Raw genomic sequence first — 25,554 nt, forward strand, 5'->3', positions numbered from 1 at the left:
GCCGGGCTGGAGCCGTGCTTTGCTCCCCAAAACCGCTGCGCTGGAGCATCCTTGGCCTTGGCATCCTGGGGGCTGCAGCGGTGGGTGCCCCCCAAACCCTGGGCCTGGGGCTGTGGGGGTGTGCGCCAGGGATGCTGAGCTCCCGTGGTGCATGGGAGGCAGTGTCCTATCGGGTGTCGTGGAGCTCGCTGCTGTGCCGTGCTCCTGCTGGGATGGCATTAGTGTGTGTGTGTGAGCATGCGAGTGGTGTGAGCAGGAGCAGCCCTGCCCCAGGACGTGTGCTGGGATCACCCTTCCTCCTGCTGGGTTTCTGGGCACGGGGGGGACAGCTAGAGGTGTTTCAGTGGGGCAGGGCACTGCTGTAGGGCGCAGCTGGGGGCGGAGAGGAATGGGGGACCCAGGCTTTAGTTCCAGCTCCTCTGTGGCTTTTCTTGGCCGCCTTGGGTGAGCTGCTTGGGCAGCCCCCAGTGTGCAGGGGTACCCTAAAACCTGCTGGCAAAGCTCTCCGGGTGCTGAGCAGTCCGGTTTAATGGAGATGGGGCGTGTGTGGGGGTAATGGTTGTTCCTAGACTGTGGCTGGGGGTGGGGTGGGTCCAGGCGAGCTGTTTCTCAGCCCTGTAACAGAAGCTGCATGCTTCAGGCTTGTCATTTTTCTGTTTATAAAACTGAAACTTCTATTTGTTAAACAGTTTAGTTAAAAAAAAAAAAAGTGATGAGATTGAAGCAGCTCTTGTCCCACCAGAGTCCAAGAGCTTGGCAAGGCATGGCACCGAATGTGCCCATTGCCTAATGGCTCATGGGACGCTGCGGGGTTTGGTGCTTCAGTAACTTAAAACATGTGGCCGAGCCCCCCTGCCAGCGCGTTACCGGGGCAGGGCAGGGATGTGCCTTGCATAGCTCGGGGACCTGGCCGAGTTCTGGGGGGCTGTGGGTTCCAGGGCTTCACCCCCCAGGTGTGGATGCTGCTGTGCTGAAGGTGAGGCAGAGCCTTCCTGGTGGCTCCAGTAAAGCCTTGTGAGCCCCTCTCCATGGGCCTGGTGGGGTTTTGTGGTGAATGGAGCCTGTTTTGATGATCTGAGCCAGCTGTGTAAAAGTTAATGTTTGTCTTGAATGTGATTTCAAAACCCTTGAAGGAGGATCCACATCTTTGATCTGGTTGGGCAGAAAGGAGGGCTGTGTTCCTGTAAGGCACCCGTCGTACTGGAAACCATCAGACCTCCCTGCTGAGACTGGGATGCTGGGCATGGGTGATAGCGGAGCTGAGGAAGCCAGCTGTGTCTTTGAAAAGTGCTGGGGTCTTGCAGTAGGTGAAGTGAAATGGGAGAAATCTTTCTGTCTTCCATTTTCTGTTGGCGGAGGCAGGACGGAGCTGCTGGCGCTCGCTCCCCGCTGCAGAGTGGTGCATGGGAGGCAGTGTCCCATCAGGTGTTGTGGAGCTCGCTGCTGTGCCGTGCTCCTGCTGGGATGGCATTAGTGTGTGTGTGTGAGCATGCGAGTGGTGTGAGCAGGAGCAGCCCTGCCCCAGGACGTGTGCTGGGATCACCCTTCCTCCTGCCTCAATACAGCAAGAACCTCTTCCCCCCCCCCCCCCCCCCCCCCCCCCAAAAAAAAAAATAATGCCTGGCACTGCTGGACGGCGGGAAGGGCAATGCCATGGCGGATCAGGCACAAGGTTAGAGCAGCCGGTTTGCCATGGCCTCTCCTTGCACTACTGAGCTCCCTGACCTTGAGTAAGTAATGCTTCTCCACGTGCATCTGAAGCTGTGGTAGGATGGAGCCCGCAGCACACAAGGCCTTGCTGTTTGGGTGTAACTGTGTTTCGAGCTGAAGCTGGCAGCATTTGTGTCTTTGTTCTCTGTTTTTTCCTGGCCTTACCCAAGGAGCAAAGGCAGAACGTGTTCTCAGGGAGTTTCATGTCTCGGATGTGAAATTGCATCCTGGCTCATTGGTTCCTCACTGGGCGGGTGTCATGTGCCAGGCAGAGTGGTGGGCTCCTGCCCTCCTGCTGTGCCCCAAGCCAGGAAAACCAGGTCCTTGCCGAGCTGGCAGCGTGCTGTGCGGGCAGGGGCACCTCTTTTGGGGTGGGAGGGATGAGCCGAGCTGTTTCGCGTGGCACCACAAGCCTCCTTGCTGGGCAGCTGTTGTTTGGCAAGGGTGGAAGAGCCCGGGCTGCCTTTGCCTGGCTGGTGCTGGTGTAACCAGGGGTGAAAGTCTTTTTGGGTGGAGCTGCGGAAATTATGGGGCTGGGACCGGTGCTGAGAAGGTCCCCAGGCGCCAGATGCACAGGGGAGGCTGTGTCGTTTTCAGAAAAGCTGCGGACTGGAGGCTGTGAGCATGGCTCGGAAGCGGGTAGGGTGCCAGGCTCTGCCTGCCTTGGGCAGGACCTCGCCATGTGCCTGGATGCTGCTTTGCCTTCCGCCTCCCCACTCTGTCCCCCGAGTGATGCGCTGCCTGGGACTTTGTCACAGAAAGCCCCTTCTGCCCATCCCTGCTGATGGGAGAGGGCGAAGGGCTGCCCTGTGCCTGCTCTCCATCCCTGCGGGGCTCAGCCCCTGGCACTCGCAGGGCTGGGGGGATGCTTGCTTCATCGCTGCTCTTGCCATGGCTGCTGGGGAGGTTGGGAGCAAGTTGAGCCCCAGCACCGCGGCGGGTTGGAGTGCTTCTCTGGTCCCTCTGCCTTTTGTTGCGGTCTGTGGCACCCTGCTCCCTGCCTGTGATTAACCGTGCTGCCCTAATGCCTGCAGCACCCAAACCTGGGGTCTGAGGGATGTCGCTGTGCAGGACCTGGCACATTTCTCCTGCACGCTCCCCACAGGTGCTGCCTGTCTGCATCTTGTGCCACCGCACCTTGGCTGCCCACTCGCAGGTCTCCTCTGGGGAGAAGGGGCCTGGCGCAGGCATTGCCTTGCTGGTATCAGCAGCACTGTCTGATGTCGTGTGTAAATAGATCTGAAAGCGAGCAGATGGATTTTCTGGGGCTTGATGTAACAGCACCCTTCAGGGCGGTTCCGGATGGGAGCCCTGGGCATGCTGCCGCTCAGCGTGCCACGTGGGGACGGAGGCTGCAGCCTGCAGCAGATCACTTGGTTTGGGGCAAGCAAGCAGCCTGGTCTGCAGTCTATAAATTGTTGGGTGTGTGTGGTTCGTTTTTTTTTTTTTTTGTTTGCAGATACTGGCTCTGACCTTGAATGGAGCTTGCAGGGGAGTAAATAAATGCTAGTTAATTGCACATTAGGCTTGTTTGTTGCTTATAACCTTGGTGGTTGCAGTGTGTCTGGCCGGTGTGACCTAGATCAGAGCAGGAGCCCTGTAAGGAAACCCAGTGCTGCTTTGGGGGGTTCCCAGCACGCTGGGGGGGGTCCCGGGTCTGTGGTCTTCAGAGCCACCCCATGGTATGGCTGCCAAGCATTGCTGGTGGTATGACCCCTCCTCCTCCTCCTCCGGATGAAGGGCTGTGCAGAGAGGAGGTGGCCCAGCAGAGCCCTTTGCTGCCGGGGGGAGTCTGGAGGTGGTTTCCCTTGCTCTGGTGCATGTCCTGGTTTTGCCCTGTTCCCATTGCAGCTCACCTGGTGTGATCCACCCCCCTGCCCGGCCACGGGTGGGATCAAGCTCTCCCGGTTCTCCCCCACCATGCCGACACTGCCAAGCTCCTTTCAGAGCCCCCTGCCAGTCACCGATCCCCGCCAAGGGACAATGGTCCCCATTCAGCGCTGCCTGGAGCTGGATCCTGCCAGAGATGGGCCCATCTGCTCCCAGCGCTGCCTTCCCTTATCTCTGCTGGCCCTGAGCATGGACCAGGGGTGGATGCGCAGATCTGCTTGTTTCGTTTGTAAATCCACCCAGGGCTGGGGGTACCATATGCTGGTGTGGTGGGGAGCACCTGGCATAGGCAGCCCAGCCACTGAATGCATGCACGGGTGCTTGGTGCACCCTGGCTCTCTGCCCTGCCCCAGGTAAGGGGGAGGAAGGACACCCCCAGATCAAGGAAATGAGGGTGTGTGAGGTGGCTTGCATGGTGGGACCAGGTTGTGTTGTCCCTTTAAGGGACAAAGCCAGGCAGCAGGGTTTCTGATGCTTGGGGGGCAACGGAGCAGTGTCTGTGAAGCTCCTGTCTGAGCAGGGTGGGGGAGCCCTGGTGGTCTGTACAGGTGCTCTGGGCAGAGCTGTCACATGGGTTGCATGGTGAGGGCTGGAAGGAGGCATCACCATCATCACCCAGCGCTGCAGGCTGCTCCATCCTGGGGGTCCCCCAAAGCCATGCTCTGCCCTTCTCCCATCACTGCTGGCTGGAGGTGACAGCAAACTCGCACCCTGCAGGAAGACCAAATCTGCAGGAAGGTGTGAGGGAGCTGGTGGTCCTTGGTTCCAGCTCCTGCCACCTCTGAGAGGTCCCTGGGTTTCTTCTCAGTTGTTCTTCTCCTTTCCAGGTTGTGCAGCGCATCAAAGCTGTGGAGACGGAGACCCGCTTGCTTGTGGTAGACAAGGAGACGGACGAGTACCTGTGCAGCCTGCGCCTGACGTGCACAGAGGAGATGGTGCACAGTGGGATCCTGCTCAACTCTGGCATCTCACCCACCAAGTCGGTGAGCAGCGACAATGGGGAGGTCTGGAAGCCGCAGCTGAATCTAAGTGGGAGCAGCATCCAGAGGCACTCGCACAGCTTCTCCTCGCACGGCAGCAGGAAGGTGAGGGCAGAGCCAGGTGGTGCACGGGGCTGCTGGGTGCAGAGCTGGCAGGGGGTGCAGCCACCCTGGAATTACCTCCCTCTGCAAGCATGGGTTGCTTCTGGTTGGAGAAAACCCTTCTGTACACGGCTGTTGGCTTTGGGGACCCTGCTGTGTCCCGATGCAGTGGGCGAGCTGCCCCTTACCCTTGTTTGCTCTTGCTCAGAGCAGCATTGGCTGCCAGGGGCTGTGCTGTTGTCCCCTCCTGTGCCCCTCCAGGGTCTCTGGAGCCCTGGGAGCTGCTGGAGGGCTTGGGGTGTGTGTGTGCTCGTCAGCCCTGGGGAAGAGTGACCCCATACTGCATCAGCTGAGGCTGGTGTCCCAGCCTGTGGGGACGGGCTGCACGGACCAGGGACGCGGTGAAGCTGGAGCTTGTGAATGAGCTTCTCCCTCCTCCATTATTTGCAGGAGGGAGGGAACATATGGGGCAAATGTGTTCTCAGCTTTTTGCTTAAATAGGAAGGAAATTAGCTCTTTTTCAAGTGGCCTGGGTCTGGACTGTGATTCTGCAGTAAGTGCCTTTTATTGGTAAACTTTCAAAAAAGGAAAGAATTTGGTGTGGAAAACATCCAGTTTCCATGGCTGTCTTGCTGCTGGGGCTGGGCTGGTGGAGACGGCGCAGCCTTGCTCTCGGCAGATAGCAGGGCTCAGTCCCGGCGCTGCCCTTGCTCAGGGTGTGAACTTGGCAGGGGCGGTGTGGGCATCGCGTGGCTGAGCCGGTGACTCTGGCACCTCTCTGCAGCCATCTGTCCCCTTCCCTTCCACGTCCCCACTCTGCATGCAGCCCAGCTGTGCTGCTAGCCAGGGAGCACTGGTGCTCAGCAGCCTCTTCCAGCCTGGAGCTGCCATGGGCACATGCCTCCACCTCCTCCCCCCCTGCGGGGCTGGCAGGGGCTGCAGCGCCTGGTTGGCCTCTGCCCCCTCGGAGGTGGGGTGCTGGCTGGATGCTGGCCCAGAAGGGTCACTGGGCTGCTGGGAGGGTGTAAGTAGGAAAGTCGGGAAAGCTTCGTGTCCTCAGGAGCTCCCATGGCGAAACAGCTGAAGAAATTCCCCTGCAGAGATAAGAGGTGATGCTGATATGGGGTGGAAGGGATGTGAGTCTCCAGCGCTAAGGAGGGGGGTCTCGCCCCCAGTCCTTCCCTCTGGCCCTGTTTGGCATCTCGCAGCGGAGGCTCCCTGCTTCCCTTGGGCTGGCAGGAGCAGGCATGGAGGCAATATTTTTTTTTAACTTATTGTGTGGTTTGAAGCTGTTTGAAGGTCTGTGTGATGGTGATGGGTGTGTTTCCTCTGGGGGTCAGTGCGGTGGAGGGTTGGTCACCCACCCCCAGGATGGCTGGTGGGAGAGGAGCCTTTCTTGGGGGGCAGGTGGCTGGCTGGGGGCGCCTTTCCAAGCTGGGATTTCCTATCCTGTCTCCGTTGCGTTTGCTGGTCGCAGTCCAACAGCGCGTGCTGATGGGAAGTCAGGCGAGGGGAATGGGATGGTCCTTTCCGGCCTTTGGGTTTCAGCTCCTCCAAGGCAGGGGGTAGGTGGGGAGGGGAGAGCCGGGCAGGGCTGGGGTGCAGGGGGAGAAGCACCCATGCTTGGCTGGGGGCTTTGCCTGGGCCGGCAAGGCTGCGGCGTTTGCTGTGCTGGGGCTGGTGTTTGCCGGAGCTGGATGAAGGGAGCTGACCCTGGGGGCGATGCCCACTGCATTGGGGACACTGGGGACGGGCTGCTGAGTGTCGGGTGTTTGTGGAGCTCACATCAGCGGCTGGTTTGCTTTCGCTGCTGCAGGTGGCGGCTCTTTGAAGAGCTGGGTGCTGCGGGTGCTCCTGGCCAAGGTCACTTCTCCGTGCCAGGGCCGTGACTGACCCTGGTGCAAGGTCAAGGGTGGCTGGAGCAGCAGGACTTGCATCCTGCTCCTGTGCCTTGCAGTCCTGCTTGCTTCATGGTAGGAAGACCTACTCCAGGCTTTTGGTCTGGGTGATGTGACCCTCCTGCTAGGTCCCACAACAGCTGGAGGCCAGGGGAGCGATGGTGTACTCCAGTCCCTGCAGTGCTCAGCCCCCCAGTGCCATGTCCCTCTGTGGAGCAGCTGTAGCCTGACCCAGATCCTGTAGATCACAGGTGCTGGGACCACAGGGGGCATGCAGTGTCTGAGCTGGGGGGCTGTTTGGGAGATTCTGCCCCCTTGCAGTGGGGCTGTGGCAGCTGGGGCCCAGTCAGAGATTTGTCCCCAGCCACATCTGGGGCTTTTTGTGTAGCTTCCCCGGAGGTACTCTGGGCTACTCCCATGGAGCAGCATTTCTTTGAGCAGCGTTTGTTTATGTAAAGGCTGCAGTTTTCCTTGGTTTGAGGCTGGGTTGTGCAGTGCAGCCCAAAGCAGCCAGCAACTGAACAGAGAGGAGGGAAATCTGGCACCCAGGGTGGTTGTAGCGGTGGGCAGCAGGAAGGTGGTGCAGCAGGCAGGGTGGGCATGGCCATGCCAGCCTCCCTTGTGCTGCCCCAGAACTTATTTTGCAAGAGTGACCCCCCTGCTCCTGAGATCTGCTGTGAGTGGGGAGGTCAGTGCACACCTGTGGCAGAGACCTGGTGGTCCAGGACCTTGTGCTCCAGGAACCACGGTGATGCCATGAATAATTCAGCATGTATTTAAAATCATGCTGCCTGCCCTGAGAGCAAGGTCAGCAGCGCTGGCTGCCAGCAGCTGTGGCTGTCACAGCGCTGCTGGCCCTGGGCACCCTGGGGACTTGCACCCTGCATGGCCGTGGTGGCACGGGGAGCAGGTGTGCACTGTGCCCCATCCCACAGCACTGCACTCATGTCCGTGGCCTGGAGGGGTTTGCCTGCTTGCTGCCTGCCCCACGCTGTGTCCCCTGGGCAGGGAAGCAGCAGGGCACGTACCTCCGTGCCATTGACCCCCCTGTCCCAGGCACGTTCTTGTGGCCACTGGGCTGTTCTCTGCTTTTCCCTGGGGCTCTGGCTCTGCCTGGCCAAGCACCCACCATCGAGCCCCCTGGAAGGTCCGGAGGCAGCGGGCAGGGGGTCTCCGTGTCAGGGACTGCCTGGTGGTGAGCGCCTTTTATTGCAAAGGTGCTTTTGGGACCGCAGGCTGAGCTTGCTGGTGGTAGTTAATTAAAATGCCTGGGCTAACTGTGTATAAAAGGCAGGCGTGCTGTGGGGCTGGGCTGGTGCTGAGCAGTGCTGCTGGCCATCCTGGCGGTGCTGGTGCTGTGCAAGCAGCATGGCCCGGGGCTGGCGGCGCCTTTGCTTGGCTGTCCCCTGCTCCTGCTGCGTGGTGCGTGCTGGTACTGGGACCCATCACAGCTGCACAGGTCGCACCAGCCACGTTAGCAGTGTCCTTGTGGACTTGCTGCCTCACTGCTTTCTCCAGGTGTGTTTGTAGGAGAAACAAGAGCAGTAAAGCCACTGAGATGCTTTCGGGGTGATGCAGTTCCCCTCCGTTGCTGCTCTGGTCACACCAAAGCAGGGCTGCAGGGAGCTGGTGAGCAAAGGGACCTTACAAACCAGCATTTATCTTTTGGGAAACAAACCCACCTCTTGTAGCTGCTGCATTCAAGCAGCCTGTTGGGTCTGGGAATTTTAATGGGGGGGAATTAGCAGCTGGTTGTTAATTTGCCCCTGCTCTGGGAGGGACGATGTCACTTTGGCATTGCAGCTGGCCAGAACTGCAAACAGCCAGAGAATGTGTGTTCCCGCCGCTGACAAGGGGGATTGTGGCCAGCTCTGTCGCGACAGCAAGCAGCACTGAGCTCCCGTGTGCAGCCAGAGCCCTCAAGCTGCCATGCCTGGGGACAGACGTGCTGTTTTCTGGAGGAGGATGGATCAGTGCCTGGGTGTCTGTCAGGACCTGCAGGTGTGCGGCCAGTGCTGACATTGAGGCAGTAAATATTTATCCTTCTGTTTGGGTCAGGAATAAGAACTTTTTTTCTGTTGCAAAGAAACTGTGTTGCAACATCTTTGCCAGCTTTCTGCCCGGAGTGCTAGAAGGGGAGTAACTCAGGACAGATGTTTTCAGAGAACTTTGCCAGCTCAGTTGAGGCCCAAAATTTAGGGGCTTGTAGAATAACCACAAAGATGTAATAAAACCTACATGAGCAGAAATGTCTGCAGTAATTATGTGATTAAAAAAAAAAATACCAAACACACACAAAAAAATAAGTGCATGGTTTAAATTAAAAGCACATCCCTGCAGCATCCTGTGCTTCCTGGGCCCCCGTGGCAGGCTCAGACTTGCAGGGAGAGGGTGATGGGGCAGGACAGCAAAGCTTGTCCCTGGTACAACCTGGGTGAGGTTCCTCCATGCGGGCAGGGTTTTGGGGAAGCCCTCCAGCGTGGAGCTTGAGAAGCTGTGGCTGTGTCCCATGCAGCGTCCCCTGCCCTTCCCACAGCAGCTATTTTTGTGAAAGCTGCCAGCCGGCAGCACTTGCTGCAGGTCTGAAAGGGCAGAGCTGAGAGGAAAAGCTGTGTGCGTGCCCTGTTGAGGCAGGGATGCTGTCATTGTGCGTGTTCTGCGTGTCACTGCTAAAATAAAAACCAACTCTGAAAAGCTGTTTCTGCACCAGGGCTGCTGCAGTTTGGGCTGATGCTCTGCTGTGCCTGGCTGAGGGCATGGGGTGGGAGCGTGGCCTTCCCACATCCCTGCTGGGGAAGGGGAGGATGCCTGCAGGGAGCCGGGAGGAGGACAGCGGTGCTGGAGACCCCCTGCCTCCCCATGGAGAGCGGCACTGCAGCGGGTGGTGGGCTGCACGGGGATGGTGAGCGCTCTGGTTGCTGCAGAAGCTCAGCTGAGGAGCGGCAGCAAAGCTGGGCTTGTTTTTGGGGTTAGGGCTTCAATCCCATCGCAGAGGCGGCTGTTGGGGCTGGTGTGTGGGGAAGCCGGCAGCCCTGCGCCGGCACTGACCCCCGCTGCATTATTGATAGCGCTGGGCTCGCTGGCATCGGTGTGTCATGGGGCCGGGCAGAGTCTGTGCGGGTGGGCTCTGGAGCAGCTGCAGCCTCTGGGGGATGGAGGTTGGGGCACATCTCCGGGGGTGGCTGTGGGATGCTCCCCCCCTCGCCTGCGGGCAATGGTGTGGTGGTCCAGGTTGCAGGAACCTGTTACACCGTGGGCTTTGCTCCAAGGAGCCCAGCGTGTTGTGCTTTCCTGGGAGCCTGCCCCTTTCCGTGCAGGCAGCAATAGGATACAGGCATAGAAATAACTGATTCGTCAGACTGCTGGTCCCTCTGACTTGGCTTTTGGTTAGAAGGAACAGGACAAGACACGTTTTTGCAGAGCTCCCGTTGCATAGGGCTGGGTGTTTCAGGAGCTGGCAGCACTTCAGCCCCCACAGTTGGCAGCAGTGGGGTCCCCCACTGCTCGAGGGGCTGCGGGGCTCTGCGTCCCATAGACCCCTACACTGGGACCAGGGCAGCCCTAGCCTCATTCCCCACACAGTCCTGCCCTGCTCGCCCTTTGTGCATCGGCGAGCCATTAACTTTGGGCTGTTGTTCGCTGGGTTTGGTATCTGTCTGGGGTAGCGTTGCAGTCAGGAGCAGCGTTTGCTGAGCCTGGGGCTGTGGTGAGCCTGTGGGGTGTTGCAGCAGTGCTCAGAGATGGTGCTGGCGGGGATCTGAGCTCGTCCCGCTGGATGCAACCTAGAGGCAAGATGGGATGCTTACCCACGGCGGGTGTAAGGTGAAGAATGGCAGTGTGGCGCTTGCCATGCTGGAGCGTGCTGTTCTGAGCACCCCCAGGTCCCGTGCACTCACTGCCTCCCACTGCTGTGGGGAGGGGGTTTGGATGCAGAGCAACTTCCTTTCATGTGGATTGTGGCTGTGTCCTGTCACTTAGAACACCTGGGAGCTATGGGTGGGCTGTGGGGGACAGGAGGAGGGGTCTGAGCAGGGTCCCTTGCGTGCCTGCTCCCTGCCCAGGCTCGGTGCGGCAGCAGGTCCCGCACAGGGCTCGGCTGGGGGGTTATTCTTGTGCCGGGGCAGCACAGGAAGCCCCTCCCGGGGAGGAGAGCATCCACCCCGCAGCAGAAACTTCCTCCGCTGTGATATTTTTAGTGAAACACAAAGCGAGTGGAAGGGAGCGGGAGGCAGGAGGCAGATTAGCATCGGGAGGAGCTGTGCCCTGCCAAGTGTCTTTGTTCCTGGGGGCCACATGCTCCCAAGGGGACACCTGGTCCTGTGAGGGGACAGTGGGGTCACCCCGGGACCCTCCACCTCCCTAGGAGGGGAAAGGAGTGGGGGTGTGTGTTTGCATCCCAGCCCCCTTGCCTGGCGGCAGAGCGGTGACACTGCTGGTACCAAGGGATGCTGCGTGTGGTCCAGCCGGTGACGTTCCCTTCTGCATCCTCGAGTAATCAAAAGCTTTTCCTCAAAATGATTTGAAAACTGATATTAAATGGGAGCCGTTCAAAATGCAGCTTGTTCTGGCACAGCCAGTCCCGGCCCCCTCTGCTTGCAGGGATGCACTTGAGCAGCTTGCTTTAATAACAGCCCCGCTTGCAAGTGGGCTGCTCGCCAGCTGTCTAATGGGTCTGTTCTATAGTTAAAAAATATTAAATGGTTTTAAATAAATTAAAAAATCTTCTGGCAGAATTGGGGCCTTCTGCATGTGCCCTGGCAGCTGCACAGAGCCTCTGCTGTGACTTTGCTCTGTCACTTGGTGTTTCTCTGGGCTGGTTGGGCTCGTGTCCTGTCATGGTGAGGGAAACCTTAAAACATTATGGGTTTGGTTTGTTTGGTTTTTTGGATTCTTTATTCCCAAGACCCAAATGAGTTGTGGAGGAGGGGACATGCTGCACGTTTCCAGCTGTTCCTCCAGGGCTGTCTCTGGTGCCACTGTGCAGTGTGGTTGGATAAAACATCTCCCGGGGAGTTTGATCCCGGACTTGGTGATGCTGTGGGTCTGGGTGAATCCCACCTCCTCCTGCCCACCCTGCCAGGCACGGGGCTGCTTCTACCCAGGGCAGAATGGGGAATGGAAACATGGAGCAAAGATGCTCTCTGTATGCTGACTTACAGCACGTGTTCCTGGGCCGGAGGGAGCTGGGCTTCCAGCCACCGGCCAGGCACACCTGACTTCCAAACAAGGTTTGGAAGAGCTGCTTTTAATCCGTAAGACTTTAAATCCATAAGGCAACATCCCTTTGCTGCTGGCAGCCCTAAGTGTGCAGGCGAGATGCGATGGCTGTGGTGTTGCCTGTCTGCTTCATTCCTGCCCTTTGGTCTGGGAGACTGAGGTGGTGATGCACCCAGCGCTACAGGAGAGCTCGGTGTGTAAAGTAACGTCTGCACTGAGCTGGTTTGGGCTCCCAGTCCTTGGCTGGGTATCTCTAGGTATGGACATCTTACAAGCAGTGGTCTTGTGAGACTCCAGATTGGGATATGAGAGAGAGAAAATTAAGCTCATAATCAGCAAAGGGTTTCTCATAGATCCATAAGTCTCTATAAATAAGAAATTAAAACCCAAGTTGTCAACATAATTATTTCTGGCGTATTGTAATTTGATTTCATTACAGCTTTTGCCTGGACTCCTGAGTGTTTTGGTTCCACTGCTGCATACATTTTTGGTTCCACTGCTGCATACATTTATTAAACTGTAACTGGATTTTGTTGGCTAAATGTCTCTCTTTTTCCCACTAAAGCCTTGCAAGAGTTTGTTACCGGGTAAAACAAGTAGGTAATAAACGTCCGTTAGTGGTGAGTCTGTGAAAGCCGAACTGAAAAGTAGCTTTATGAGAGAGGGGAAGGTAAGAAAGATGATTCCCTATAGGCACCGATGCAGCAGTAGTGTGCGGGGCTGCTTTGAGGGCGCTTGGGCTCTGACTCCTTGCAGGGGGTCGTTCCCTCGGAGGGGTCTCCAGCCCTGGCACCGAGCCATCCCGCGCGCTGCCCTGCAGCCAGGGATGCTGGGGGAAGGAGTGGGGCTGGGAGCTGGTGTCTGATCGCAGTCCTGGTCCCCTCCATCGGTGGGGCTCACCAGTGCGTAGCCCCGCAAGAGCCCTGCCGCTCACCCAAGGCATTATGTGATTAAACCCTCTTACGGATTTACAGGGACTAATCCCGTTAAAGAAACTAGCAGCACAAAAGGTGGCGGGAGGGCTAATCCCTGCACTCCTGCCTCGGCGGGCTGAGCACTCATCTGGGTGTGCTCCAGCAGCTCCTCCTGCAGCCCTTGGGGATGGGGCTGACTGGCATCCCGCGGGGAGCGATGCTCTGCCATGGGGCAGGTCTCCAGTGGCTCTTCCCAAGCCCTGATGGCTCCTGCCTTGCCATATCCACAGCCACCGTGGCCGGTGCTGGGCTGGCTGGCTCGTGCCGGGCTAGCAGTCCCTCGTGAGCGGCCAAAGGCCATCCCAGGTAAATCAGTTAATTCTGGCCCTGGGGTTGTGCATGGTTAGCAGGATTTAATTAAGACAAGCCCTAATTAGTTCTAAGAGGGGTGAATAGTCTGCTTTGCCTGGAAGAATTCCCTGCTCTTGTCTGGCAGCTGTTAATGAGCGCAGGGCGCTCACTGGCATCAGGGCCTGGGTCTGCCCTGGGGATGGGGTGCACGGGAGACCCCACGTTGTGCTGGAGAGGTGCTTGGGGCAGCCTGAATGTGGGGAGATAAACTGCCTCGTGCTGCTCCTTGAAGCAGCTGCTGGGTTTTGCTGGGCACCCAGATCCATCTCTGCATTGCGAGCATCGTGCCGGGGCTGTTCCCGGAGCAGCCACTTTTCCTGTAGCTTTCTGGTCCTTTTCAGCCTTTCCCGTGGGCACGGACCACAGCGTGCTCAGCACCCTGCAGCCAGCACCGGAGCCTGCCTGACGCCGCGCACCCGCCTTCGCCAGGGTTTATCAGCGGGAGCAGCCGGAGCCTGGCACTGGCTGTGGGGGTTATCGCCACAGGTCCTCCCGTGCTGCTTCGGACACACGCTTTGTCCTGGACCCCCCACCGCTGCGCAGGCCTTTGGCAGAGCCGCCTCCCAACCTACTTATCTGCCCCAGCACAGAGGGGCTGTTCGGCTGCCCCCAGCTGGAGATAACCAGCCCCTCACCCAGGGAGCAGTGGCCAGGAGGGTGCTTAGCTCCCTGCAGAATTTGGCAAGCAAGGGGCATCTTCTGTGGTCTTCTCATTTGCAAGGGGCTGCGTTTAAAACATGTAGTTTATGGAGCTGAGCGTCGTGGTGGAGTGGGCTGAGTGAATGAGCACTGATGTTCCACGATTGCGTCAGATCTCAGTTTGATCCCGTGTTTTCCAGCAGTGTTGTAGGATGGAGCTGGTGCATTTTGCAGTGGTGACTGTGGAAGGAGGGTTGGTGGAGGGGAGGGGAAGGAGAGCTGCAGGCAGAGCTGAGGGCTTGGGTGCTGTGTCCACATCAGCTCTGTGGGCAGCTTTTGTGCAAAAGCTTTGGGCTGGGAATTTTTGGGAGGAGGGGGATGACCGAGGCCCCTCACTCCCACTTTTTGGAAAGTTGTACCCCTGGATATTTTATTGCAGGATTTTTAAATACAAAAGGCCTTACATTTGGTTAACCCCAAGCACAAGTGCCACAGCGCTGGCTTTACTTTCGTTATAAGGAATGCAGAGGATGTTTGGAGCCCTCCCCCTGCCCTGCTTCCTCCAGCAAGCCGTGCTGCCCGGCCAAGACAAATATTGGTAGTAAACTATTGAACTTCCCTGGTCCCAGCGCTCGCCGGCACTCACAGAGCAGTGCCTGTTCTCCCCCTGCCCGGGCAGGGGCCATGCTGGGGAGGTGCAGATGTGTCCCCTCGCTGGGGACAGCCGTGGCAGCCGCTCTGCAGCGGTGGGAGCTGCATGGCGAGCGTGCGGTGCGTTCTGCAGAGCTGCAGCACCTGCGGGGGCTGTGCCAGCTCCTGCCCAGTGTCCGTCACACCCCTCGGTGCAGCTTGGGCACGAGGTGGGCTTGGTGGTGGAGCAGGGGGCAAAGCTCACCCCAAAGGGCCACTATGATGGCTTGTGCGATCCGTCTCCTGCCCTGCACGTGCTTCATTGGGCTCTGCAAGTCTAAATATAGCACCTATGACCTCTTCCTCTGCGGCCAGGGGAAGCTGCGGGGGCTCGGGGGGAGGACCATGAGCTGTGCACAACACAGGCTTCCCCATCCCGTGTTAGACATCCCACCTAACAGCTGGCTTTCTGCAGGGCTGTGGCTTGCTATTGACATGCTGCAGACTGAGCCCTGTCCCCCAAAATCAGGCTTTTTGGGGCAAGTCTCAGTGGGTTTGAGCAGGCTGGTGCTGACCCCCGTGGGCTGTGGTTGGCAGCGGGCAGGATGCTGTGGAACATGGGGTTTGCTGTGTGGTCCTGTGATGGTGACCCCAGCCTGGCATGTGTGCTGCGGTGTGGCTGTGCAGCCCGCCGGGTGAGAGCCAGGGGTTAAGAGCCGGAGCCACCTCAACCCTTGGGAAAATATCTTTCCTTCCCTGGGTGTGTGTCTGAGAGCGCCCTGCCTGTGGCAGGGTGGGGGGTGTTCTCTGCGGAGGCAGCGGTGCTCCCCGCCGTGCCTGGGGCATTGCACGAGCCCCTCGTGCTCCCTGGCATGTCCCACAGCCCACAGGAGCCCCCACTGTCTCGAGGGGGATTTCCCTCTGCATCCGTGGTGCCAAGCTGGTCGCCGTGGGAGCGCAAAGCTTGTATGACTGGATTCCTGCTAATGACCCGGGGGTGGTTATTAAAGGCAACGGATGGGGCCAGCATTAATGAATGATTTGGTGATTGCTCAAGGCTTGGCCTCAGCAAGAAGTGGAGGATTCCAAAGGGTAGGCTGATACAACGTGGTCAGCAGTTTTATGGTGTGCGGCTCTGGCCGGAGCCTCTGGCTGCGAGCGAACGCGCGCTTGGGTGCGGGATGTGCTTCGGGCTCTGCCCTGTGCTGGAGGCTCCCTTTGGGATCCGTCGCCTGTCCTTGGAGCAGTGCTGGGGACGTGGAGACCTGCCCTCATGGGTGGCAGTGGGGCAGTCTGTGCCCTGGGGGCCACGAGCTCGGTACGGTCCCTGTGCAGGGGGAGCACCGTGCCATCAGGGAGGCTCATTCCCAGCATCTCCCTCTGCCTTCCCACTGCTCGCGGCCATCCCTCCCCTTGCCCAGGAGGCCCGTGGTGAGCGTGGGAAGGACTTTTCCCCCCTGTTCCAGCAGCTCAGGCTGTGGTTCAAGCCCTGCACAGAGTGACTGATGCTCCTTGCCTCCTTTCCCTCCTCCCCTCCGGAAAGCAGATCCCGCTGGATCTGGCAAGATCCCTTTGAATGGAGATCCTGTGTTTCTCCCCTTGGACAAATCCCAGCTTGCCAGGACCCACGTTGCCATCCCACGTTGTCCCAGAGCCGATCCCTCTGGAGCAGGGGAGCTTGCCGGTATCCTGGCCGTGTGTTCCCTTGGCAGATCATGCTGGAAAAGTTGTCTCTTAAAGAAAACACGTGCACGTGGCGGTTTCGGTCTCCTCCATCCTCCCTCCCTGTCTCTCCCTGGGCTGGGCCAGCTGCTCCCTGCTCCCAGCCAAGCCTGTGCTGCTGTTTCTGGCTCCAGCCCTGCCCGGAGGGAGAGCGCGAGTGCCTTCGCTGTCTGAGTCGGCTCAAACGCCAGCAAACGGGGTGGGGGGGTGGGGGGGAAGCTGCTTCTCATGGCTTGTGGCTGAGAAATTCTGCAGCTGTGGGATTGCCGAGGAATGGCAGGGACAGCTCGGCTGGAGGCATCGTTGCTGGGGGGACCAGACGGACTCAGCAGAGCTGGACCAGGCTGGCATCCTGCAGCAGCCAGCTGGGGACCCTCGCCCGGGGCTGTGCCAGCTGGGGATGTGTGGTCCTCTCCAGGACGTGGCCCTGGCCGCAGCCCTTCTCCTGAGAGGCCTCTTTGTGCTCAGGGATTTCCGTAATGCCACAGCCGGAGCTGTGGCCCAGCGCCGGGGATTTTGGAGTGGGGCAAATCCAGGCTTACCCCCTTGCCTTAGGGCATCAGCAGTAAGGTCAAGCTCTTACTTATTTGGCAGCAAGTTGCTTAAAGGTGGAACACTGGTGGGAGGCTGTTAGTGAAATGCTTTTTCCATCACGCCGTGCGGTGCAGGGTGCCCGGGGGAGGTGGGAGCTGTGCTCTCCCTCTGGGCAGCCCAGCCTGGCAGGCACTGTCACCGTGGGCTGGAGATCAGGCGTCCTCCCCCACCCTTCACATCCTTCCTGCTCTTGTTTTCTCCTGCCCGGCAGTTCCTCGGGATAATAACCTTTTGTCGTGTCTGGGACCGTGGCCGAGGTCCGGCTCTGCGGCATGGTGCTGGCACAGCCGCCCTGCTCTCTGCGGGGTTTGCATGCCATAGTGCCTGGAAGGGACCAGGTTGGGGTGCACGGGCTGGGGGAGCTGGGTGCACAGCTCAGGGTGAGCGCAAGAGTGGTAAGAAGCGGTGCCAGGGGACAGCAAAGGACCTCATGAATTTTTTTCTGATTGCTTTTGCATTGCCCTGGGAAGGGCTGCGGGTCACCAGTGGCGAGCCACACTGTCCCCTCTGCCGGGTCTGAAACCGCTGCAGGGCTCAGGGCAAGTGGCCCTGGGAGCAGCGAGTTTCTGCCAGGCTCGGTGGCTGTCCGGGATCATCCGTCCCCTCCGCAGCTGGAAGGAGCTGCCCTGTGGGCACAGGGTTTCCATTGCCCGGCTAATCCTCCTCCTCGTGGGGGCTGCGACCGAGGGCAGAGCAGGGACCTGGTGTCACCTCAGCTGGCACAGCCAGCCCCCGACTCCATGCTCCTGTCTGCTCTAGTGGCCCCGGCAGGGGCTGGAAACTCACTGAAAATATCCAAATTACCATATCAGCTGAAACTTGGCCATGGGTCCTGCTGAGTACCCACGGCTGGATGCTTTCCACTGCTAATTGGAATCGCTTGGCTGTCTCCTGGCTCGCCTGCCATCCTCGCTCACCTCCTTGTGCTGCGTGTTGGCAGAGAAAGCAGCAGGACACATCCAGAGGGTGCTGGGCATGCATGCTGGTGCAGCCCCCTGGGCTGGTGTGAGGATGCTGAGGGAGCAGTGCTGCAGCTGTTGGGGAGAACAGCACCAATCTCAATGTCTTCTGCCCTTTAAAAAAATAATAATTTTTTTTTTCGATTCTTCTATCACTCAAACCCAGCTGGAGCAATTTAAATAATTGGAGCAATTTGAATAATAGAAGCAATTTAAATAAGCTACAAAAGCCCAGACCTGGAGTTGGAGCTGGCAGCCTGTGCGAGCAGGCGAGGTGCCCGGCAGTTCGGGTCGGTGGCAACACGAAGCTTTGACACAGGCGAGGGACAGTGGCACCGCTTGTGCCAGCACCGTCAGGAACCTGCAGCACCCCCTTCTCCTCCCGGTGATATTTAAGATAATTGCATGTTTCAGGGTGATCACAGGCTCTGCCAAGAGCTGTTTTGTGGCAACTTAGTGTGTTTGAGCCCCTGCTTTTCTCTCGGGGCAGCGATTGCCATGGGCACTGCCACAGTCCCCATGGAGCACCCAAAACTTTCTGCTGGCATGTGGAGGTGGCAGCTGCTGTTGCCCAGGAGATGCTGTGAAGCAAAGGGCTTTAAGAGCTGGTGTCGGTCCGGCTGTTGGGTCTATGTTGGAAGAAGGAAGCAAGATTTTTCTGCTTTGACCACTGGTGTTGGAGCCAAAACACCTCCGCGGCTGACAGGGCAGGTGGCAATTAGGGTTGTGGCTGTATAAAAATGGAAGCAGGTTGTTTACTGAGCTGGGCCTGCATGAGGTTTTATTCCTGGACTGGCTGGTGGAAAACCTGCGAATTATTTCCCTTCTGTAGGTGTGGGGGTGGGTCTCGCCAGCCAGGGGACCCTCTGGGTGCTGGAGCTGCCACCCTTCTCCCCAGCCCCAGCTGCGGACCCCCGCAGGGAAGGGGAACATCTGCTTGTGTTTCGGTGGGTCTGACGTCCCACCAGCCCCGTCTCCCCTTCCCCCTCCTTTATTTATAACATTTCACCAACATCTGGAGTTTGAGCCGATTCGGCGCTGGCTGACTCTGAGCTGGGGGACGGAGCCGGGTGAAACGTGGGCGGCCGGGGAGGGAGGGAGCCCCCCAGCCCTTCCCTGCAGCATGTGGGCAGCCGCAGCATCCCAGCGTGGTGCTGAGGACCATGCGGAGGTTGGGAGGCTGCGGGAGCATCCTCACTCTGCTTTTCTCAGTGGTGGGGATGGTGGGAGAGCTGCTCTGTCCTTGCCCCATGGCACAGACCTGGGGGTCCTCTGCCTCCCCCCTCGCAGCGGTGCTGGCCGGTGCTCCCACTTTCTGCCTGAGCTTGGAGGCTCCTTTGAGGTTTGCCATCAGCCCAGTCTGTCCCCCACAAAGTGTCACCGAGGTCCCCCTGGCCCCAGGGGATGCAGGGCTACAATAGCCCCCTTTCTGGTGCTGCTTTAATGGGAAAATTTGAGTCATTCCTGGGGGAAGGGGAATGAAAACCAGCCCCACCATAGCAGGCTGCGGATCCCTGGCACGGCAGTGAATGGAGCAGTAATCCTGCTCCTGGCCATGGCGCAAGCCCAAAGCCTCCCTCGTTCTCATGGCAAGCAGGGCTACGGGCACTGCCGGCAGTCACGGCGAGGGCTCCCGCTTCTCCCAGCTTTCCTCATCTTTGTAGCGTGAAAGATGGTTTCTTCTGGGTTTTCAAGTCAGGGATGTGAGGACCCCCCTGCCCTTCAGGGCGATAAGCATCTGCTTAAAGTTAAGTGCAAGCTGAGCAAAGGCAGCAGCCTTTGAACTTCCAACAAAATTGTAGTAATAATAGTAGCAATTAAAGCTTGCCCGCGGCTCAGCTCAGCTGCCAGTATAACCAGTACTGCCAAGGAAGGGTGCCCGTGTCAGGGTGGGTGTAAACGGGCCCCTTGTTCTGGCTGTGCTGCAGCCCTGGGTCCCCTTTCTCCATGGGTTTATCCCCCTGGCTTGGCTCCCTCCTGGCTCCCAGCATTGCCCCGCGCTGCTCTGCCTGCCGGTGTTTGGGTTTCGGTCAGGATCCTGCGCTGCTGGAGCTGCCCTTCTCCTCCACAACCCCCAAAGGTGGCCGTGCATCCCTCCCTGCCTGCTGCCTGCAGGGGATGGAGAGATCCCAGCTGGAGGTGAGGCAGTGGGGATGGACACGGAGGCCCTGAGCAGTGTCCCTCGTCCCCCCGACATGTGTGCATCCCAAGGTGGCCTCAGGGCAGGACAGGAGCCCTGTGTCCTCCAGCCCTGGCCAGCAGAGGTTTGCTTTGCAGGGAGCAGGCGAGCAAAGGAGCCGTTTTCTGACCAAAACCACATGCGAAAGGAGAGGAAACGCCACGGGAGCTGACTTAAAAGAAAATATGTTAACAATGTAAATTAGGCAGGAATGCTCCTGCCTGCGTTTTCTCCAGCTCCACCGAGCAGAGGCGGAAAGGCTGGACCTGTTGCAGGGTGATCCGGAGCCGGGATTGCATCCAGGCGGTGCAATTCCCAACAGCAGCAATTAGAGCTGCTTTGGCTGCCCCCAGGAAATGGCGAAGCCCACCAGGCTGTGCTGCGGGGGGCTGGGGCTGGTGCTGGGAGCAACCCTGATAGCGCTGGTGGGTGCTGAGTGCGGTGGGTGAGGTGGTCCCAGGCAGGATTGACCTGATTAGGTGGCGAGCCCTGATCTCCGGTGATTATATGCTGCGACGGGGCCAAGGCAGCCGTGACGCCCGCGGCGGATGAGCTCAGCTCGGTTTGAGCAAATCCCCGTTCTGAGGGGACGAGCGGGGCTGGAGCTCCCACTCCCATTGTGGTGCTGCCATGGGATGCTGCAGTGGTGCATCGCGTGCTTCCCGGCTGTGGCGAGAGCATCCCTTCAGCCTTGGAGGGCATTCCGGGGGCACCTCCCCTTGCTGAGGTGCCCAGCAGCATCGTGGCTTTGGCGTGCCGGTCTGCAGGAGCTGCCCTGTCCCTCGGTGTGCCAGGACCCCCTGGGCTCCCCCAGCAGATGGTACCGACACAGCCTTGGCTGCTTAGTCTAGTCCGTGCGTGTGTGCGTGTGCTTGGTTGTCCTCCTCTTCCTCCTCGTCGTGTCCTGGAGGACCTGGGAGAGCCAGGTGTCCACACTGATACAGCACTGGCACTGCTGTGTTTTTCCTGGAATAAGCCCCTGAAGCGTGACTTTTCCAGGTGTTTTAGCCTGTCACAGGGTGTGCGTTTGCCTGTGCAGCATGAGGAGCTGTGGGGCAGGGGGGCTGGAGATGGTCCTGGGGTCTGGCCGCTGCTGGCTGCAAGCATCCTGGGTGCGGAGAGACCTGCGCCGGCTGGGCTGGGCTGCTGGTAAGTTTGTATCGTGCAGCCTGCAGCATCCATGCTCCTGCTCAAAAGCATGTGCTGCCTGCGTGGCAGAGGTCTTTGAAAAGCCCTTTTCATCCCCGCTCCTGCTCAAAGGCAGGCTGCGGGGGGTGGTTCGGGGTCGCAGGTCAGTTCTGTGAGTTTGTGCCTTTCGGGGAAGGTGGTGGGTCCAGGCTGGGGGGAGCACAGGGACAGCCCCGTCCCAGAGCTGGAGCTTGGGATTGGGTCAGGGTGACACAAGTGGGTCTCTGACGCCTCTGAAGGGCTTTTCTAGGGGCAGTTGGGTTTTGCTTGGGCAGCGGGGCATGGGGGGCTGCTCTGTTGCCCCTCAAAATCCAGGAGGCAAGTTTGTTTCAGGGAACAGAGAAGAGCAAAGTGCCGGCGGTTTGGTGCTTCTGTGAGTGGATCCTGCTTGCATGGAGGTTGGCACACACTAATTAATTGCATGGAAACTCCTCGTTAATCAGAGTTGCTGACATTTCTGATAGCGGCTCCATGGTGGAGTGTGCCTGAAACATACAGGCGTACGAAATGGGAATGGTCCCGGTCACTGCAGGGACCTGCATGAAGGTGGCACGAAGCCTGTGCCGTGACAACCCAGTCAGCTGGGGGGTGTCCTCAGGGGACCCCAGCACCCAGCAGCAGCTCTGGAAACTCTAAGGGGTAAAAAATTTAGATGCTGCAAGATTTGTAATGAGATTGAGAGAGCTGGCAACACCCAAGCAGGTTTTTTTCTTTTTGTTTTGTTTCTTTTTTATTGAAAGTGTTTAATTGTTATTTAATGTCTTGTTTGTGCATTGTTAAATGGACCAGCTTGAACAGTGTTTCCGAAACTTTTATCCTAAAATGATGATTTGCCTCAAGCGGCAGCTCCGGAGGTGGTGTGGCAATGCAGCTTATTGTCTGAGCAGCATTTATCTGCACGCACATACCTGCGGGTGGGTATAGGCAGCGATGCCTGTAGGTGGGGTACGACATGCCATTGCTGCTTAGTCCAGTTTGTGAAATTGCTGGATTCCTAGAAAAAAAAATCGGCTTAGTTTTGCAATTTTTTTTGCATGCAAACAGACAAAAAATACAGGTGATTTTTGTTGCTTTCTAGTATAGGTGCGAATCTGACTTATCCAAATCAGCTTTTATGTTCTTTGTATGTGCAAGGGTGGCGAAGCCTCCTCCGGAGCAATGCCGAAGCGTTTCTGCAGGGGCGAGTGGTGGGTTTCTGGGGAGCCCAGATAACGTGCCACTCTTACAGGGAACGCTTGGTCACAGCGCTTGGGTTTCACAAAGGCACAATCCCCCCGGGAGCTTTGGAAATATCTTCCCAGAACACAACCAGGGAAACGTTGGCACCGGTCGAAAAGAAAATAAATAGCAGAGCTGGCAAGAGAGGCAGCAGCTCCGTGTCAACAGCGCACATAAGTGCAAAGTGTTTGAGCATGTGCTCGGCTCTGGGTGAGGTGAGGGGAGCGCCTGTGTTTGCTTAATCCCAGAAAGGGGCTTTGCAGAGTTGTGGTCTAAGACCTCTTTTTTCCTAGTGGCCAAGGATTGCGTTAGTCGGGAGGTTTAAGAGCCCAGCAAAACCCCCGGATCATCTCTGCGGGAGGATAAGCAGTTTTGCCCAAGGATTTCTGCTCAGAACAGATGCTGAATTGGCTTTTTTTTTTCATAATTTTTTTTTTTTTTTAAACTAAGATCTTGAATTCATTTCAGTTAAGAACCTCGAATTCAGGATTTTGTGGTGAAAGCAGAGGAAGCCTGCATAGGACGCGGCACCGATTACTGCCCTCGCAGCCACAGAGATCCTGCAGATGAAGCTTCCCCCTGTGTAGTTTATTTACTGAGTAATTTGATTTCATGGTGATCCCGAGGGATCCCCTGAAGTGCTGAGCCCCGGGATCCCCGTGCTGGGACGGCAGCTGCAGCGCAGCGTTTCCTCAGTGCTTCCACACGGCTGCTGGCACTCTGACCCTGTAAAAATGGAGCAAGAGGAAAATGGTTTCAAAAGGTCCTTTTTAAGCCCGAATAGGTGATTCCAGACATGTTCCCCTCTGCTTGCGAGACGTGCCCCCTTTCCCTGGCTGCGCAGAGCCCCCGGCATCCTTTAAGGTCGCGCAGATCCGACCCTCTTCGGCCAGTTGAATCATTTCCTGTTTTCTTCGGTTTTTGGAGAGCTCGGAGGCAAGCTGGAAATGTTTGCAGATAGGGTGAACCGGCTGCGCCGGGGCCATGGGAAAACCACAGGCGTGCTGAGTCTGGGGAGGGAGGGGGCACGGGCGCGGGGCTGGTCCTGGCTGCGGCTGGGCAGGTACCAGAGGCACTTTGGGAGCCTTGGCCCGTTCTGGCAGGAGCTGGGTTTTGTTGATCAGTGGATTTTGCACGGATGATTTTTATTTTTTTTTTTCCCCCTTCGAAGAACTGATCTGTGCGTTGAGGTGTCGATGCCAAGAGCATCTCCCCAGACAGGTGCCTGGGGGTCTCTTTCCCCCTACAACTTGCCCGGGTAGCATCTGTGCACCCTGCAGGCTCAGCTGCAGCCTGAGCAGTTGGTAAGGGTTTTCCTGCCGCTCCCTCTGTGCTTTTTTCTTTTTATAAACACACCTGCATGGCCGAGTTAATCTCTGTAAGGGTTCAGGTGCGGTTTGCAGCTGACCCAGGCACACCCCGATATCTGCTGATGGCCCTTGTTTGCAGGCACTTTTTGAGGATGTTGGTGCTGTGGCTCCGAGGAGTCGGGGTGCCCGGGGTGTCTCTCCTGGGCTAGAGCAGCCATTGCAGGCAGCTCTGACCTGGCGTCCAGCAAGCACTGGTCACCCCACATCTCTGTTTCTTCCCAGATGCTAGGATTGAACTGATCAAGCCGGTCCTGTAGTCCCCATCCACCTCCGTTCCCTCTGGGCATGGCAGCTACAAAACTCCCCCTGCTTTTTGCCTCCAGGGTCTGGGACCGATGTCATTGCTCGGTGTGGGAGAGCGCAGGCAGTGTGCGCCTGTGCAGGCGGCAGCGGTGGGCGCGGTGGGTGCAGTGGGCACAGTCAGGAGCAGCGGGCGCAGGGGGAGCGGCGGGTGCAGGTGAGTGCAGCTCCAGCTCTTGCTTTGGCCAGGGCTTGCCAAGTGCTGCTGCTGCTTGGCCCTGGGGGGGGCTTTGCTCTCACCTCCCTGCTATGGGGCTCGGTGGGGCTGGGGGCCCGCGGGGGGGTCAGGCTGGCCCTGCAGGGGCTGCATTCGGATGAGCTCTGTGTGGGGAAGCAGGTTGCAGAGAACAGGAGGAGGCGGTTTGCAAAAATACAGCCTGAAGTGATGGGGCAGAAAGGTGGTTTTTTTTTTTTTTGCATTTGTGTTCCCAACGAAGGGCCACAGGGGGTGGGGGCTGCAGTCACGCCAGGGTCATCCCCTGACCTCCTCCAGCCCACTGGGAACCCACCATCCCGGGTATTCCCTAAGAGCAATGCTGGGAGATCTATTTGCATCCCACCGAGCTGGAGCGAGTGCGGGATGGGGTGAGGGGGAGTTTGTCCCCGCAGTGAAGCAGTCGTGGTGGGTTTCTGCCTCCCCTCACCCTGTCCCCGGGTCTCACCCCCACCCCAGGTCTCTCCCTGTTGCATTAAAACCTGCAAGAGGCAGTTGGTGCTGGGGGAGAGGGCAGGGGTCCGGATCCCCTGCTTGCTGGGCGGTCACAGATTGCGGCACGGGGACACGTGCTCCCTGCAGCACGAAGCGGGTGTTTCCTGCTGGGATTATTTGGGTTTATCTCTGGTCATCTGCTCCCTGCGGCTGCCCTGTGGCCCCTGTCCCCTGCCAGCAGCATCACCTGGGCTTGGGGACATCTGCATGGCCAAAGGTGCCCATGCTCAGCGCAGGTTGAGGGGCGATGTTCTGGCCCTGAGTTCTGCAAAGTGGGGGACCCAGCTGGGGACAGGGACACGTGCTGAGCAACATCAGTCGTGTTTTGCCATTTGTATTAGTGCGGTGCCCCCAGCAGGGAAGGGGCCTGCAGGGCTGCTCCCTCCATCCCCGTTGGCAGCCACTGGCTCCGTGGCTGTGCCGAAGGGGCAATGTGGCAGAGTTGTTCCTCAGCATGGGGGGTGACCGCTCTGTGTGTCCCCACCTGGTGCTCCTCCAGAAAATCCCTTCTTCGAGAGGATGAAGGAGATGGGATCAGCCCCCGAAGTGACTTAGCCGTGGCGGTCCCAGCAGCAGGAGCCGGCAGCTCGCCAGCAGTGCCCGGCTGCCCGGTAATCAGCTTGTGCCTGTGCTGGGCATTAGGCACTGACCCCAGCTGTGGGTCACCGCTGTCCCCGAGGCAGCTGGGGCATCAGCGAGTGCTGGCGAATCCATTCAGCTCTTGGCTGCCCTCCATATTTTCCCCCCCCCGTGACTCTCAGTGGCCAAAAATCGCCTCGTGTCATTGCAAACAGTTATTCCCTGTGTCACCGGGGCACGCAGGGACCTGCGGGTAGTCCGGCTCCACGGTGGCAGCGGGAAACGTCCTTTGGCTGGTTTGGCTCTTGCCATGCAGGGTCCATGTGCAGCTGGAGCCACTTGGCA

The 25,554-nt window shown here is 58.5% G+C and overlaps 1 protein-coding gene across 1 annotated transcript in view; it reads left to right on the forward strand.

Moving 5' to 3' along the window:
- Positions 1-25,554, forward strand: part of NHERF2 (NHERF family PDZ scaffold protein 2) — a 40,527-nt gene that overhangs the window by 426 nt on the left and 14,547 nt on the right. The window contains exon 2 of the mRNA XM_056337691.1: positions 4,428-4,685. Coding sequence (XP_056193666.1) covers positions 4,428-4,685 — 258 coding nt within the window. The remainder of the gene's footprint in view (positions 1-4,427; positions 4,686-25,554) is intronic.

The sequence above is a fragment of the Falco biarmicus genome, chromosome 4 (assembly GCF_023638135.1).
Source record: "Falco biarmicus isolate bFalBia1 chromosome 4, bFalBia1.pri, whole genome shotgun sequence".
Classification (NCBI taxonomy): domain Eukaryota; kingdom Metazoa; phylum Chordata; class Aves; order Falconiformes; family Falconidae; genus Falco; species Falco biarmicus.